The following is an 18891-nucleotide window of genomic DNA, read 5'->3' as shown; positions in this document are numbered from 1 at the left end:
GCTCTAGAGAAACAAGAGCTGCAGGGATGATACTCAGCTGACGCGAACTGTGATCAACTCAGCTAAACCAAAAGACATCCATGACTCCTCTGACTCCAGGTGCCTTCTAGGTTTTATGGCAGGGAAGACAAACCCTTGGTGAGGGCAAGCAGGCTGGCAACTGTCCTCTAAATACAGCCTTGCCTACAGAACTGCTGGGTAGGACACTGGACAACATCATGGCAGTGACACTTACAGGAACAGGAATCAACCCCTGACTGCGTTTCTTCGGTAAATAACCACCCTTTCTAAGAGGATTACACCCTTGTATTCAAAACAAAGCACCACCAGAATCTGTGTCTCCTTCAGTGTGTGGAGAAGAGTGTAAGAACCGCCGTTAAAAGAGGCACCTGGTAGGCAGTAAAGCTATTTACAACACTTCTGCCTTCAGTCATGCACTGCAGCACGCAGTACAGCTGCACAGTCAGAAATACCCACAGTAACCAACCATAATTTAAACTCTGGAATAATACATTTGTGCTTCACGGCCATTCAAACTTACTACCCAGAAAAATCTGGCTCATAAATGACAGGGTATTTGAATTCTGTTGAGAAGCACTTTCTCCTCTTGTGGAAAAAAAAACACCAAGGCTTGTTTTTTCATGTTTTAGTTGTATTTCCTTGGAAGCCTATTTCAAAGATCGCCTGTATCAAACAAAGTGGAAGCTTTATACCACTAATACACTAATAATTAAATATGAATTTTAATTATTTTATTTCCTTTTCTATCTACTGAAGAAAAGCCAGTACCAAATGACAATTACCCTAGCAAGGAAAAATACTGTCCAGCCAGGGAGCTCCAAACCAGTACAAGCCAGCAATTGTTTGTGTAAAGAACATTGTATCTTTCTACTGTGTAAGCTCATTAAAACATGCACTCAGGAGGCCTATTTCTGAATTGGAACTAACATGCAAGGTGATTTTGTTACCAGCCAGTGCCTCCTGGGACACCCTAATACATTAGTTCATCAGAACAGAGATAATGAGCTGCAACTGCCACAATAAACCTTTTTTTTTTTTTTTTTAATATAACACCTAAAAAGGTTAATGCCAGGAATATGGGGAGTGATGTGCAGTTTTACTAGAATAATTTTTGAGTAAAATAATCTTCCTTGAGAGGCTGCTGAACATGCTAAAAATCCAAACCAGACATGAAGCCTTCTCTGACCCTGACACCAAGGAAACACACACGGTGCTCTGCATCTCTCAGCTCCCACTTGACTTTTATTTTAATCACCTACCTTGTTTCCCCTACTCTTCCTAACATTGCTGCAAACTGGTAAAAACAAACTCGCAGAGTTTGGTGACAGATGGTAGGAGAAATGTGGTATCTGCTATATGCACAAAAGCTTGAATTTAGTCAGTTCTGTCACTTTGTTACACATCAACAATTACCCTCTAAGAACACAGCTCACTAGAATTCCAAAAAATAATTTCTGTTGAAAATAGAAATGAGAACATCTTTTCAGGCTACCTCGAAACCTAATAAATAGTCAGATACAATCACCCAACCCCACACAGAAATCCCTGCCTTTAAACCAGAGAGGATTTGCAGAGGGATGTAGATGGATGGGAACACTGGGCAACCAGCAGTGGCAGGAAATGGCACAAGTGCAGAATCCTGCATCTGCACAGAGCAACTCTCATCTCTGTCCATCTATACTAGAATTTTCCTCTTTTAACTGTAATTCCTTCTGAATTAAGCTGGATTTTTCCCCCTTCAAGAAGGACAGTTTCCCCCTTCATTCTCATGTGTTTGTTAGCATTGACAGACTTGCTGCTTTTAAAATGCATCTCTGCTAAAATCCTGACCTGGTGTTAGAGTCTGAGTGACAGAATTTTGAAGCAACTTTCTGTCAAAGTCTGACAGCAAGTGTTCTCCTTGCACTTCATGCAACACCACCAGCTAAACAAAGCAAACAGCAAGGAGAAGCAATCTGAGGTTAGAACAGTGATCCTGCTGTCTCTCTGAGACATCAAAGCACACGATGCAGCTGCTCCTAACAGGCAAGAGCTCAAAGGAACACGTGAGCTGGTGCCTGAATTGGATTAATTGGAAATGGCACCACCATCTATGGTGCAATCTTCTAATTCTAAAGCAGTGATCTATAATGAATCAGACAAGGCTCATATTGGACCTGCTCAGCTTTTAACTGGAAATAACTGCGTTGCCATCTTTCCCCTTTTCTTCTTCTTCCGTGCAAAAGAGGAGAAATACAGGAAGGAAGAAAAAAGAAAACGTGATCTCTTAGGATGGAAAGCAGAAAGAGGTTAAAATTAACACTCAAATGATGAAAATACACTGTAAACAAGAATGACAGAGTGCAAATTGTATTACGAGAACCATACACAACTCCCAGAATTCACTATACTTCTCAGCCATTCTTATTTTATTCACATTTTTTCAAATTATTTATCACATTCAGGTTGGATTGTTTGGGGACTTCAAACACGGGAGCCAGCTCGATGCCAGCACCCAGCTCCACACCACACTGGCTTGTTTTCAGTAACAACCAAGGACTCAACTGTTCTGTTGTTTTAAGTATGCAAAAATAGGGGGGAAGGACATATGCAAAGCCTGCATCCCAAATTCTTTCCCTTGCAAATTTACAAGCATGGTATTTTCCATATGTTTTCAAAGGATATCAAATAATAAATAATTATTCCACCTTCTGTTCTGGAAAACAGACCTCGTACTCATCATCTGCCTGCTCCCCCCTCCTACCCCAGCCCTGTGCCTACCCACCTCTGTTGTCAGTCCTGATTGATTATCCCAACAAAACAAACCAAACAGGCCCAGATACGCTTCAGTGAATTTCCCCTTTTTAGGTTAATTTACAATTAGATTTGTGATATGTCCAAGGAGCAGCAGGCATCCGGTGCCCGCCAGCCCCAGAGGACAGGGACTATTCGCAAGCATCTGCAGCCACACTTGACATGATAAAGATATTACCAATGCACTTACACAGCCATATCTGGAATGGTAATACCAAAACTTCAAAGTGCTAAACAACCTGAAGCAACCAAGATACAGAAATTGTGAGGAAGAGAAAAAAATGGCAGTGAAGAAGTCACTAGGAAATCTACCAATTATAACCCAGAAAGGATTTCACAAATTCTGTCAAATCTGTATTTGGTAATGTATGCCTGAATAAAATTCAAACAATGAACACTTTACATCAGGTCATACCTTTTATATCCTGTCTGAACACAGTATGTATGTTGTGTTCGCAGTGTTTACCTACATGTCACCTTAATTCACAGGAAAATCCTTGCATCCTGAAAACAAAACTACACTAAAAATAAAAACTGAACCACTTGGACAGGCATAAAACTCAAAGCCATATAACCAACTGCCTCCCCAAAGGGTTGAGTTCTTAAAGCCCATACATTTCTGTAAAAATTGATGGCATCAAGAAGAAAAAAGATATTTTTTAAAACCCCCAGTTTCACTGGAAGGGCTGTTTCACTGTGCAGGCTGCAGCGGTTACACCTAGTGAAAGAGAACTGCAATCATGTAGTAGGAGCCAGACTAACAAGTGAATTTACAGTTTAAGAGAAAAAAGCCACAAGCCTAAACCAGACAAAGAACATCAGCACATAAATCAAACTGTTTCATGGTGCCTGAAACACAACTGCCTGAAGGCAGATTGCCAACTAAACAAACATGTATCTCAGTGCCCTCATCTGCATCACTGGGGTGTCTCATCTGATTAAGCCTCTGTCCGTGCAAACATCTTGATACAGGTTTTGAAGAGTTGCCAGCCTTGTCATTTGGGTTTTAAACCTCTCTGAGGCTTCAGGTTCTCCTGAAAGGCTTCATCCCTTTAAGTACAGGCCAGGCAGAAAGCAGATATTGTCAACACCAAAATGGTAAGTCTTTCTTTGGAAACCACTTACTTGCTAATCACTTTTCAGAAAGTAAGAGGAAATTCACAACCTTTACTTTAGGGGGGAAGGGAGCCTGGGGATGGACCTGTAGGTACTCTGTAGTTCAGACAAAAATCTGAAAGAGAAGCACCATTTCTCTTGTGTGGCACCAGATTAAAAGACCCACCAGTTCTGTATTCAAAGTCAGCAGAGGCAAAACTGCAGCACTACTTAGAGCTCCCCCTCAGCTTGGTGGAAAACAAGACTAGCTGAAAAAATAAGGTACTGTTTGCGAGAAAAAAGCCTCATTCAAAATTTATTCTCATACAGCATCCAAAAAACCTCCCCTACTGGCTTGAAACCAAGGTCCACATGAGACTCATGCATGTACAATGCCATCTAAGGCAGGATGCACAGACAATGCAGCAAAAAGGCAAGAGATGAAGGTATTTCATGCCCTTCTCAAGCACTACTGAGCTCACTAGCTAATTATCTACCCAGGCACACAACACCTCCAGCTGCTGCACACAAAGTCCTCTGTCCCAGCTATACAGCCTAGCAAGAGCAGAGGGAAGTTTCCCCCCAGCAAGTCACACATGGTCAACTTCTACCTGAGGCAAAGACTACTCCAGTGTCCTCTCAGGATGACACTTCCAAGGATGCTGAGGGAACACACCAGCCCAGCTCCCCTGATTAGGCAGCCATCCTTGTGCAGGGCACAAAGAGCTTGGCTCAGCACAACACAGAGGATCTTTGTTGAGAACTCTTTGTGTATCAGCTTTACAAAAATATCTGTCACAGCTATTTCTACCCTTAGTGCTGGAATGAAATATGCTCACGTCACACCCGCTGCCCTTCAGCACTATCTCATTGAAACAATTTTGATGCCAACCAAAGCTAGTGCTGCTGTGATCATGATCTGCTAGGAATACTCCTTCCTTCTCCTTATCACAAGCTTCTAAATGCTGAGATGTTCACAGGCATGATTACCAAACCCCACCTGCCCACCAAGCACTGCCTGCACCAATCCATCAGATCGGTTTCTCGTCTTTAACATCAGCAGAAGATGCTTAAGCAAAGAAGGTAAGAAAACCTGGCAAGTTTTATATGCCTATCCCAGCCAAGCTATCAATTCATTTCTGCACTTCAAAAAGCACAGGGTCATGAAGGAATGAAGGATACCTTATATGTATGCACACGATACACAGATAAGTATTACTGAATATCATCATCCTATTCCAAAAGTAAAAATCTCCCACTGTTATTCACAAACTACATTTGGAGCTTTTTTCCAGAGAAAGCAACTTTATCAACTGAACAATAAATTAGTGCCACCTAGTGGAGCTCAAAATCTTAACCTGGACCAGAGCTTTCAAACCACACCTGTCTTTTATTGCAGCCTTTAATTTAGGACCTCTGTAAACATCTAAATTAAATGAAAGCAGAAGCAACTCAGAAGACCTGAGGATACATCAGCACAGCAATGCACTTCAGTCTTCTCAACTTCTAGAAAGCTGAAGAATCAGCAAATGAAGAACAAGACGTCTTCACCATCAGCAGAAATGCAGCATCAGAGCTCCTGAGCACAGCCAATACTCTGCAGCTACAGGAAGTGGGGGCCAAAAAAATAACAGAAATTCACTATGAAGGGAAAAATTGTTTCATCAATTTATAACTATTTCCCCAAGAGCTCATAACCAAAGCTACCCCTTTCACTGGACCTGACTCCAACTCCTGTTATCGTAAGCAGGATGGGAATCTGATTTCAGCTATATGAATATTTCACTTAGCATTTTTAAAATCCTATTTCTGGGTTTTGTATGTGATCACAAGCAGGAGCACATCTCAAGCCACCATGCAGCGTTACCCCAGCAGCACTCATCACAATGGAGGAGCAATGGTCAAATTACTTGGCACTGGAATTGCTCAGAAAGACAAAACATTGTTCACAGAGAAATAAAAAAATAATGGCAATTTCCTGGAGAAAAAAAAACCCCATGCAACCAACCACCCACTCCTTTTTGCTGCTGGAAGCTCTGCATTCATATTCACATCCTTGCATTTTTCTCATTGCAAAGTCCAGGAGGCTACCAACCCAGAGCACAAGCACTTCCAACCAGGAAACACCATGTATACGGTAAAACGCTGCCAAGACACTGGAAGGTATCATGTCACCCTGGGGTTACAAAAGGAGCTTAATTCTTGTTCAGCCTTCCATATATCTCAGGAGTGAATTCTGCACCCTGCATATAATAAGATTACATTTTCCTTCGGAAACACCTGTTCTGTGGGCTACCACTTCAGCAAATGCTGGTAATTTACAATCACGTCCAACACTCAGTAAGAACACCGATTTCCAATGAACCAAATTTCCAGTGCTACCATTGAGCTCAGATGTGGAAAGCTTTTCAAGTTTACATCAAGTATGTAAATGCAGATACTTTAAAATGCTTCCGGATCTGATGCAATATCAGGCAGAGGTATTTTTAGTTCTAATCCATTTAAAGTGCTAAATTCCAAGGGAATCAGCAGCATTGCTTTCACTCACCACTTCAACTGAATTCTTCTGGTCCCACTACTCACTGCAATCTTCAAGAAAAAGGTGATAAGATAAAACCATTCACCTGATAAGAAAACATCTTCATCCCTTGTTTTTTAATACTTGCAGGTGGTGCTTTATATCCCAATAAATAATAAATCACAGCAGCATTTGCACACCAAAGACACTGCAGAAATACAGAAAGAAGGCAGTGCACTAAACCACAACAGACGTTAGTGTGGGGTTTGCTATTTTTATTTCAAGCCTTCTTTGCATGTACCATTTTAGGGGCATGAGAAACAGCTACTGGGAATGCACAAAAGCTCCTGAATGTGGCATGAACCATTCCCCAAAGCTGCCATGAGGGCTGCAGGCAGCTGCAAAGAAACAGGACAGGATCCTGCCTTCCCAGATAACTGCAACAAAACACATTTGCTTCGTGATTTCATTTAAATCTAGATCCATTTTCATAAAACAAGTGTTCTCCATATTCAGACAGATTCTTTTAGCCAGAATAAATATTGAAATCAGAATACACCAGGACTTCCACCTGGAGATAATTGGCATGTTCAGTCTTTTCTTTGGAGATTACTATTTTCAAAAGGTAGACAGTGACTAAAACAGAAAGACAGGGAATCAGAGACTTAAGTGTCAAATTAAGAAGAGATTGTTTTCATCTACTGCTATTACAAGAACAGCACTTAGAATTCTCTCATTTACCACAAATTACTATTTACCAATAGGACGTTGGAAACGCAAAACCAACAAGCTTGTGTCTAAAACGTTTATTTTTACTATGGTTGTAAAAGCAAACACCAAGCAGTGTTATTGAAAACAAGAGAAACATTTCAAGTGTGTTTGCCCTGTGATTAAGCACAAAGGAAAAATACAAGGTAAAAACATACTTCAGATATTGCTTCAACAACTTTTGCTGCAAGTACAAAGGGCATCTTTTTAATGTGAATATTCAATATCTACTTAGCAGAACAATGCAAGCATAACTGCTTCATAAATGTGTATTTTTATAGAGTCCAACTAAGACACATTAATGCACTGAAAGTTACCTCCTGGCAGAGAAACTGAGTAAAAGACTAAATCTAAAAGACAGGTATGAGTTTGGTTAATGCATTACTTGATGATGCTCAGACTTGCTGGTGCTAAGAGGAAGGGTTTTCTTCTTACAACAGAACAGAACGTGTCTGAAACTCTAAGACCCGTTGGACTAAGTGTTTTACACACCAGCAATGCTGCCATTTAAAGACCCTAGGACATCCAGCAAGGCAGGTCATTGCACATGTTCTGTAGCCACACACAGCACCTCACTAGGGGAAGCAGCAGGTGGGTTTGTGTGAGCAGCATGTCTTACCTGGGAAAAACCCTTCCCCATAAGGCTACATTTTCACCTTCCAATTAAATCTCTTTTTTTTCCGGCAAGTGTAAGTAAGCAGCTGCTGCCAGGGCTTGACAGGAGCCTTCAACACAGCCCCTCAGAGCAGGGGAGGAAGGTGCTGGGGACAACAGCAGGATTTACCCCCAATCACTACCAGCCTTTATGCAAAAGCAAACTGAGCAAGAGCATGATCATACAACCCACACTTTGCAAAGAATAAAAGCATCCTACCAACAGAAATACTAATTCTCAAGTACTTAGATAAAATAACTTTTATTCTATTAAACAGAAACATTTCACACTATAGCCTTAATCTAGAGCTAACATTCATGCAAGCTTGAAGCAGAAAATTACAGTTTTCTCTTACACACAAACACCAGCATGCACTGCAGCACTTCACTCTTTGCATTATTTTTGTTTGTAAAGCAAAAACTACTCTGAATTTGCTTGTACAAATGAAGCATTTTATGAAATACTCATATTACAGAGAAGTGGAGAAAAATGATAGAGTTGGCTGGCCAAAGCTCTTGAAAAAGAGAAAAAAAACACAAAAAAAAACCCAAACCAAAAGCAAAGCTAGGAAGTGAATCCGTATCAAATGAAAGCTCTATTCTGTATGTCATTCCTCCTCCTACAAGCCAACGAGTTCTCTTAAGCAAAACTCAGTTTAAATCTCAAGGCTGAAAAAAGTCTGCAGCCAGTGTACACAAAACCCCTACAATAATAAACATGCAATGGCTACAGGACTGAGACACAAACAATGCTCCTTCCTTTGGACACATCCAGCTGTGGAAAGACAACAGCTAGAGCAGATCAAACACCAGTGAGCTGAGGACAGACAAGCCTCAGAGATCTGAAATGAGGTTCATCTCCAGCTACAGCTCAATCCTGAGAGAGGAGACAGAGAAGTGACCACCCAGAAATCCAGGGAGGACAGCAGGGAGAAAAGCTAAATAGGATCCATACCTCTTCATAATCTTCCTGAAGATCTTCTCTCATGACAGCTTTCTAAGCATGTGTTCTTGCAGACTAAGCGTCCATAATAAACACACATACACATTTTATTTTCTTAATGGTATTCCAGCATGCCTGGGCTTCTTTCCAACTAATAGCAGCCACCAGGGAATATATCATAAATGCTAAACACCTTCAAGTTGTGTCCCACAGATCATGAAGAGATTAAACTCCAACGGATTTAGAGGGCTATGGAGTAATTCTGTCTGTCTGTTCACAGTCCCTAAAAGCATGTTAAACTTCTAAGGGATTATCTTTTGAAAACACTACAACTGAAAGATGGTGACTGTTGTCTGTTCTTTTGAATTCTGCAGGCTGATAATAATTTAGTAAGTTCCCCCAGCTGTGATTATACTTTTCCAAAGTGGCACACAAGTGTCTGATGGCTGCTTCTCTCACTATTAAGATATTCAAAAGCACAAAATGAAGTTCATTAAAAATTATAATTAGCCAGTACTGTGCGTATGCATTTTGCATCCTAGATCCTGAGCTGCACAAAAGGAATGTTTTAAGTTTTGAAAAAATGTATAACCACAGCTAGAGAGAAAGGTTTTAAATGGGTTACAGGGCTTTCTAAATACACACAGGAGTGCACTCTTGGATCACACCAGCGCCACAGCTTGCACAACTCACGGACTCAGCATGAAGGCAGCTCTCACTCAAGTGCATCTGGGATGGCCACAGAACATCAACATTAGTGCATGGATTATTTGCTACTACGCTGCACCTCTATCCACTGGAGGTGCAATGTGCTTTCTATAAACATATGAAGAAAATAAAAGTGGTAGGAAGTGTATTACATGGCTGGTTTTAGGGTTTTCCTTCTGACTGTAGATGTTTTCACACCACCAGCCAGGCAAAGCTTTGACACTTGGAGAAAACATTTCCATTGCTACCCTAGAATCTATGCAATGGCACACAGGTACCATAAACCAGTCTCACTAAAATACAGAAACCTGTGGAAGTTTATCAGAAGGATGCTGTTCCTGTCTTCCTGCACTAATTGCTTTGCCAAGTTTACACAAAAACTCCTTGTGCTTCACAACCACCACCTCTCTGCTCAGCTCAGCAGACACCACCTCTTATCACAGGTTACAGTGCAAACACCAAAAGGTCCGTTCCTGTGACTAACGTCTGGGAAGACTGTGTGTGATTTTGTTTTTATCGATTAAACACAAGACATGAGAACATCTTTGGATTTGGGAAATATAGTGATTGCACAAGTTGTCTGAGCTGCAGCTTCTCCCTCCAACAGATGTCTTTATTTCTCACCTCCAGCAGAAACCAGGTCACCACAGGACTGCAGTAGGTTTCACCCGTGCTTACAGCAGCAGCTGTTGATAATGCCACTCATCACCAGCATAACCACAGCCTGGATTTGCAGGCCAATGCTCTTGCTCATTGTGCCACAGCTCCTTTCAAACTGAAATTCTCACTCAAGAGCAATTACACACACAGCTTTTATCTGTGTACCTTCTCATTTAGCATAGCTTGCAAAACAACTTGCGCTATCATTCATCCCAAGAACTTTACCATCCTCCCTAAAATGCATGTTTCAAAATCTCAGGAAAAAAAATGAGTTTTTTTGAGAGTGTCAAGACACCTTCCTTGCTCACCCAAGGCTGTCCCGTGTAACAGTGACAGGAAAGCTCACCCTCCCTGCATGGCAGCTAGAGCAGAAGCAGTACAGAGGGAAGAGGCTCAGGAACATGTCACCCAGCTGAAGCAGCACAGACCTACATCCCCAGGGGAGTGATGCAGGCCTGGGAAATCTTACACCAAAACTTACACAGCCCAAATATGTTCCCCACCTTCACACCTTCCATATGTCCTCCAAAGGTACCAAGGTTTTGCCCACTGTATCCACAAGAGGCAAACCCTAAACCTTTCACCAATATTTCATCCAACTCCTGATTTTTGGCTGCCCCAGAGTAGCTGCACATTAATGGAGAGCATCCTGCAGCCTGTGCGATCCAGCAGCCAGGGATGAGTCAGTCCCCTCCTGCCCCTCCCAAGCCAGGGCTGCTCCACATGAAACCCCATGACCAAATGGGCCTGTTCTTCCACAAAACACTGCGCTAATTCTCCTGCATTCAGCCTTTCCACTTGAATGGAATAAAAAGCCTTTTGAGAACAATTCCAATTCCCTCCTCTTTTTTTTTCTCACACACTATGGGACTCCTCAGTGCATGCACAATGCAAATAAGGCAAACTTCCTTTGAAAGAGTGATTAATATGCAAAGACAGCCTGCTTTTTAGTGGGATGTGAAGAACCACCAACACGCATTTCCAAATTCTGAGGTTTCTTCAATTATTTCCCATGTTGATTTTAAACATAAGATTATGCAATAATACCACACATTAAGACCAATTTGCTGATGTTGTGTAAACACCACCAAATTGGCTGTTCATCTTTTGTATCATATTTAAATGCAGACTTGATTATCCCAGCTATGAAGGCACTGCAAAAAAATAGGATTTAAATTTTTGAATCCTTTATGTATATCAATCTTCATGTTAAAAAGATTGCATTTAAAACCCACTGTAAATAACTGCACTGTTTTATTATGTAAAGAAACGTTTAGATTTCTTTTTAAATAAAACAAGACAGTTTACAATATTACAAACTCATTTCAGTGACAATCAGCTAACTTCTGCATTAATATATTGCAGTTCCAGTTACATTTAAGGTTTTATTTTTAAATAGTTGCTTTTGAGACAAGAGATTGAATACCTACACATTTGAAAAAGCCCATTCAGAAATGACACGTTGACTTTCTATTTCCACAGTATAACATTTTCATCACTATCTTCCATCATTTATCACCTGGTCAACTAAATTTTCTCTGTACAGCTCAGCCAGGACTGTTCTATGGAAAGGATCTTTCATCTCAAGTACCAAACCACCACACTCTGCCCAGCCTAAGGATGGTGACTGTCTCATTTTTTATTCTAACCCTTTATTGCACACACTTCCCAAGCTTTTCACACAAGTTTAAACACTCCCTTTCACATCTTTGGAAAGTCATTTCAAGTAAGTTATTATTAAACATAAACCAGTTCAATAATTAACATTCTTGATTAACAAAGATTAAGGTCAATACGTGACACTAACAAAAAAATGAAAAAATAAATCAAATATTCAAACAAGCATCTCTTATAGCTATTTTGGCAGCAGTAGCTGTGCTAAAAATCACAGTCACTGAGGTTGAATGGAACCTTTTGAGATCACCTAGTCCAAAAGGAGAAGGAAGCTGCAGCAGGTTACCCAGGACCCTCCTCAGATGGGTTGAGTATCTCCATGGTTCTAGGCTCCACAACCTCTCTGAGCAACAATTCCAGGATTCAACTGCCACTCTCCACCTCCACCACTAAAAAATTCATTTCATTCCATTTAGGGTAGATTTCCTGCATTCCCATGTGTGCCTGCTGGCTCTTGTCACTGAGCATCCCTGAGGAGAGCCTGCTTTCCTTTCTCATTCCCTCCATCAGGTATTTACCCACATGGATTAAAATCCCCTCAAGTCTCCTCTTTCCAGGCTAAACAGTCCCAGCCTTCCTTAGCCTCTCCTCACACAGAAGATGCTCCAGTCCATTCTCCATCTTTGTGGCCCTTCACTGCACTCACTCCAGTAAGTCCAGATCTTTTGGTTTTGGGGAGCCCAGAGCTGGACACAGCAAACGTGGCTTCATCAGTGTTGAGGAGATCCAACTTAAAATTAACCTGTCTTCACCATTTGTTATTGATTTTAAAAGCAGGCAAAAGCCCCTATTTTAACTTACAAAGACCCAATTGTTGTCGCAGTTTTAAAAAAACTTATCTACAAAGAAAACAAAAATATTTTTATTCAAGACAATATGAGACTGAGGATTCTGGAACACTTAAAACAGTCAAGAGTTTCTTTAGGTGCATTCTGTCCTGGCAAACAACAACTTGCTACGGTGATGGACACTTGCTTTAACTCAAAATAAATCAAATGGTCTCTCCATTCTAGGAAATTAACCATTTCAACAGATTTAAAAATTATTTTCCACATGATTCCTCCAAGTCTGTACTAAGTCAGGCAACTCCCAGTTTTCACAACACACCCTGCATGGATCTGTAGCTGCCTTGTCATGAGATCCAGGATGTGAAGAGCTGAAGGATCAACGATAACAGGCACTGCATTACTGTCTCTAGCCTAAACTTAATTGTCTTGCATCAGACTTACAGATATAGGGCTGCAGCCCTGCTGTTACACAGTGCTTGCAGAAATAGCTGCAGGATCAGTTTCTGCCATTCCCTGGGTCTGGGCTCCTCTGTGACCTGGCTTCCAGCCAACCCATGTCAAGTTTGCCTTGCAGACCTTTGGTGCCTCTGTTATCTGGACAGGGAGGAAACACAGAACCTGCACTGTAGAACAAATGAACAATTACAGACTTCAGCTGAAAACCTCTCTCTCCCTTATTTTTAAATCTTTCGAACACACAATAGAGAGCTGAGTCATATTAATCCTGGGGTGCAAGCATCTCATTCTCTTCAAACCTAACATGCCTCCCTTATTCCTGCTGCAAATACGCAGGTCTAAATGATTACTGGATGTCCAGACCAATCATTCACTTTTTAAGTCTGATGGCTTAAGAACTTGCTTAACTCACCCAGCTATTGTACAGTACTATGTGAATACACCCCATAGCTGCTGCTCCTTCAGAGAAGCACTTTGGTATCTTAAATCAATTTGCACTTGCTTAGCAGGATAGAGCTGCCATGGCTCACTATTCCATCAGGTTTCCACCAGCAGCTGCCTGAAGTTCTGAAGTTATCAGCACTAAGGCTATTACGTTGTAGATTTCTCCAAACAGTAGTTTTGCTACAGTACCTGTAATGCATACCTTGCTTGTTATAAAATAAAAGCAACCTCAGCTGCCAAAGCTCATGTCTAGGTACAAAAGATGCTGTAAGGGAAGGTGTCAGATGGCCTGGGTCATTTTCAAACACATCATCACCTACCCATGTACACCTTTACATGTGTTGGCACAAGCTTTTCTTTCCTTTAACCTTGGAAGGTCTAGAAGCTGCAGGTATGATTCACTGTAGAGACAGCAATTATCTGCCTTCTCCTTATCCCCTCACACAGATTTAGTGGAAACTACTGGACTTGATCTGTAAGCGAAAAACTTATTATAACCTGAAGTTTATCCTTGATTTTTATCAATTCCACTTTCTTGAGGCACCTATTTTGTAAAGTAAAAACTGCAGAGAAATCTCCTTCTGCCTCAGCCCCTTCTCAGAGCACCCGAGGGCTGAAAGGCTGCATGTGGCTCTCAGGACAACTTCAAAAGACACTGTTCCTAATGAGCAGCTGCATCTCAACACCATGAAGTGAAAGGGCATAATGGCACTACCGCCAAACCCACCTCATTTACATCCCTTTGCATCAGCCGGGGCTCTAAACCGGGTAATGTGTTTGCCTCAACAAAAGCAGCCAGAGGCAGCAGAGATCTGACCTTCCAACTTGAGTCTGTGATTTTACTGTCTCAAAGTCTATTAACCTGGTGGCTCTTTTTTCCCCTCCAGGACTTGAGGGTGTTCTGATGAAAACCGACACATCCAGTGCCATGAAAACATGCGCACAACATTCCTGGGAAGGTGGAGGTGCCTGGGAGCTGTAGTTCTCTTTCCTGACACACCCTCAGCCAAGTTATTCCCAGATGTTCTCCCTGTAACGGAAAGATATTGTAGGAAGGCAAACAACAGAATGTTGTCTCCTGGTTGTTTTCAAACTTGAATATATACAGCTGAATTGCTTTACATATTTTATATTTCAGATCTTTGTGAAAGTGCAGAATTGGGAAAACACCAAGGACACCATCTTTCCACTGCCCTTGAAAAACACTGTAACGGCCCCAACTTGAGCATTTCGGACTTTTCCCAGGATGAAAGCTACAACACACACTCCCCAGGACAGCTTCTCCCAGCCTGCTCACACAGGCACTGGGAAGTTGGGAATCTCTGCCTGTTTGCAAGTTGTCAGTTCAAATACAACAGAATTGTTACTGACACGTCAACTCCTACTCAAGTACCTTGTCCTGCAAAACCAGCACTTCAAAACCCACACAAGGAAAACAACAGAAATCCCTGGGATTGTGCATTCTCTCTGGAAACAGCATCACCAGGTGTGTACAGGAACGAGGAAAAACGCAGGATGGCCTTTTGAATGAGAAAACAAAATGTGCTTTTTCCTTATACTACAGCTATTTTTCTGTTCCTTGCAGACTGACGGCAGCAGATGCAGTGTCCCCTCCTCCTCCTCCCCCATCAATTGGTTCTGCTTTCCTGCCAGCCAGTCCAGGCAAATCCATGGCATTACGCAAAAAACACCACCCCTACCAACCACCACATTGACAACAAAAAAACAACCCCCCCAAAAAAAACCAAAAACAAACCACCCCAAACCAACCAAAGCCCCAACACCCTATGCCATTCAAACCCCTTGGCATCCTCTGTTAACAAGAAACCAACCACTTGCACCCAGTGGCAGAGAAGACTATATTGAAAATATGTTTCTGGAGATGAGCCAAGAGAAGTGAAGGCACTTTCAGTCTGGAGAGCAGCCACAATCTTTAACACTTAAAAACTGGGTATTCATTAAGTCACTATTATATTAAGAGTCCTAAAAACCCCACCAAACAAACAGAAGACCAACTCACCAAAAAAACCCACCCCCAAAAAATCCAACAGTCAAGACTTCACAAATTCATCCATCACGAGGATAAAGTTTATAAAAAATACTCTATTATTTCAGAAAACATAGTTCTCAGGATGTAAATTAAAGGAATCGAGCCATCTGCTGTGTCTATAAATCAGGTTCTAAAGTGTAACAGAATGTTTTAATTTAACAGTAGATTAAATAAATCATCACTATCACAGGTCACAGGAATACACACAAAATAAGGAATTCCTCTAAAAGATGGAAAGGCATGCTTTTGTTCTGAACCTGCCACTCAGTTTCTTCAGGGATTCTTTACTCATCAGCATCTCTCTCTTGCCTCCTCTTGCATTTAAGCTACTGTAAAGATGTAGTTAGGGTTTCTTTATTAGCATCATCACAGCTGCTCTCCCTCTTTCACTGACTTCATCATCGTAGCTCCCAAAACCCAAAGTCCTTCTCCCTCATCACACACCATGGTGAAAAAAAGAGGATATAAGCTTTAGGGGACCCAAGCATCCTTTGGCGTGGAAAGCATAACTAATGTGCTGGGTGCTGCTTTTGCCATAAACAGTGCTGCTGCTTTGTTCTAGCTTTTTAATATTTTAGTTGGGTTTTGTGCTCTCCATTTTGTGCTGATTTAACAGTCCAGTTCCAGCTGTGCAGCTCCCTAGGCACTCTACACATTCATAATTATTATTATTGGATAAACACGTATTTGAGTGGGGCAACAGATGATGTGCAGATAATTTTCCTTGCTTACTCCCATCTACTTCCCCTGGAAAAAAAAATATAAAATCCCCAAACATAAAATGCTTTGTTCTCCCCTCCCACAGCTGAGAGAGCCTGTGTGACTGTGTCGAGAGGCGATAGCTGTGGAATCACGGACAGTCTGGAATCTCATAATGGATGAGATCAAGAATGTATGCAGAGATGGTGATGAGAGGGTGTGGCTGAGCCAGATGCAGAGGGAAGAACTGTGCTGGGAATGGAAAGATAACACCCCCCTCTCCTTATTTCTTATATATATACCCTCTAATAAGGAGTGTATCTTTTTTAATTAGCACCAAGAGAAGCTGTGTAGCAGTGCTTCCCACACGGAGGGGCTGGGTGTCGTTAGGGACTGGGGTGCTGATGCTAAACAGGTGGCTTGATTTGCCACCAGACTGGAGCAGACTGGTGGCAATGGTCCGCCATGACAGGGGCTGGAATTCAGCCACAACAAGGCAGCGATCGTCACTACGTTAGTTAGACGGAGCCGCAGGAAAGGTAATTGCTTAAGGAGATAAGGAACCAGCAGCGAGGAGCTCAGGACCGAGGCGAGGGGCAGAAAAGCAGCCGCGCAGCCGGGGCTGCAAAGGGAGCAGCACCTACCCAGGAGAGCAGAGAGCGAGGTGACAAAAAGATGAGCTGAGAAGAGGCTGCGGGGAGGCAAGGGCGGCTTTGTGATGGAAAAAACCCAACCAAACAAACAAACCCCAAAAAACCGAGAGCATCAGTGTGGGTGCGTTAGGCCACGATACCAAGGGAGCCCGGAGGGAAGCGGCTGGTGACAGGGAGGTGACACCGACACAGCCCAGAAGAGCCTGGGGGCGGCCCCGGGGCTGCGGGGGGGTGGGCAGCAGTTGGGGGGGTGGGCAGCAGTCGGGTGGGCCTGGGGGGCGGTGCCGGCGCAGGTGGGGCGGCCGCCGCACCCAGCCCACCTGTCACCTGCCGGGGGGGCGACCCCGGGGCCGTTACAGGCGCTGCCGACCCCGGCGGTAACGGCCACCATCGACCCCCCACCCCCCTGGGGGGGGTGTGTGTGTGTGTCCCCTCCATTTAACGGCAGCGGCCCGCACCCCCCCGCCACCGCTCCCCTCCGCGCTTTTACGATTTGCGACTATTTTTTTTTTTCGTTGCTTTGCCCCCCCCCCACCCCAGGCGCTGCGACCCCCACCCGCCCTCCCCCTCCGTTCATTGCCATTCTCCGCCCGCTCTCCCCGCCGCGCACAAGGCACGGCTTGCGAGGAGGAGGAGGAGGGCGGAGGGGCTGGGGGGGCTGGAGCGGACCCCCCCCGCGCAGGAGCATCCCCCGCTCTTCACAATGAAACCGGCGCGGCCCCAGAACCCCCCGGCAGGGCGGGAGCAGCATCCTCCCCGCTCCGCTCCCGCAGCTCCATTGTCCGGGGGGGGAGTCACCCCGCACCCCCGCACCCCAGCCCCGGCTTTGGGGTGGGGTGGGGAGGGGGAAGGAAAAGAAGGTGGGAGCGGTTCCTCCCGCCGCACAAGCCGCTCGCTCACACCCTTCTCACCTACCCCCCTTTCCCTCCTGTCAAACCGCGCAGCCCCAGCCATCTTCTCCCCTCCCGCAACCACCATCACCGCGCACGAACCAGCCCCCCCCCCCCAAAAAAAAAGCCCCGCGCGCCGGGGAGGGGGGGGGGGGGGGGGCACCCCCACCTCGGGCTGCCTCCCCCCTCCCCACCGCCAGCCCGGCGGGGGCCACCCCAGCCCCCATTGTTCCCCCCCCGCCGCGGGGGGCAGCGCCCACCGCCCGCACGGTACCTGCGGCTCGGAGCAGCAGCAACGTCCAGGGCAGCGCGGCGGCGGGCAGCATCGCAACCGGCGGGGCGGGGAGACGGAGCCGCTGGCGAAACAACCCTTTTCCCGGCGAGCTCGGAGGGAAACGCACCTGCCTTCTTTTGTCTTTTTTTTTTTTTTTTTTCTCTCTTTTTCTCGCCCCCTTTTTCCTGCTGCCCCCCCCGCCCCTGCCGCTCCCTGCCCGCGCCGCGTCCCCCCGCACCGCCTCGCCCGGCCCCGCCGCGCTGACTGACGGGGCCGCAGCGCCGCCTCAGCGGATCCCTGCGCCGCGCCCGCCGCCGTGTCCTTCCACCCGCCTCAAATAGTGCGGCGCGACCCCGCGCGAAGCGGTGCGGGGAGAGGGAGGGAGGGAGGGAGGGAGGAGGTAGCGATGAAACGCCGCGGAGCCGTGCCCAGCTGCGGGGGAAGTGGCTCAGGATCGGCGCGAGGATCCCGTCGGGGCTAGTTTATGCCCAAAATTGAAATGAAGGAATTAGTGGGATTCGGGAAAAGGAGCTCCTGCTGGAAGGCGGACCTGCGGGAGGGCAGGTGGGGAGCATGGAGAGGTCACTGTACCAACCCACCAGAGCTCAGGGGGGGGTTTGTGCCCTGCAACCCCAAAACACGCTCGGCAGGAGCCCCAGCTCCAGTTTATTGTGCCAGAGCTGAGGGGTGTTGCAAAAGCCAGAGGGGAGACGGGGGATGAAGAGATGCCCAGAGATGTCACCATCCCTGGATGGCACAAGGATGTGGTGCTTGGGGACACGGTTTAGGATGAGCAGGGTTTA

At 44.6% G+C, this 18891-nt stretch overlaps 1 protein-coding gene across 1 annotated transcript in view; it reads right to left on the bottom strand.

The window, feature by feature from the left end:
- The window catches only part of NCAM1 (neural cell adhesion molecule 1), a 90207-nt gene extending 71963 nt beyond the window's left edge, over nucleotides 1–18244 (bottom strand). Inside the window, exon 1 of the mRNA XM_051638399.1 lies at nucleotides 18089–18244. Within this exon, the coding sequence (XP_051494359.1) occupies nucleotides 18089–18140 (52 nt within the window). The 5' untranslated portion in view covers nucleotides 18141–18244. The remainder of the gene's footprint in view (nucleotides 1–18088) is intronic.
- Nucleotides 18245–18891: the final 647 nt, after the last annotated feature.

This window comes from Apus apus, chromosome 22 (assembly GCF_020740795.1).
Source record: "Apus apus isolate bApuApu2 chromosome 22, bApuApu2.pri.cur, whole genome shotgun sequence".
Classification (NCBI taxonomy): domain Eukaryota; kingdom Metazoa; phylum Chordata; class Aves; order Apodiformes; family Apodidae; genus Apus; species Apus apus.
Note: the sequence above shows the minus strand (reverse complement) of the source record. Positions and strands in the feature narration are given on the sequence as shown.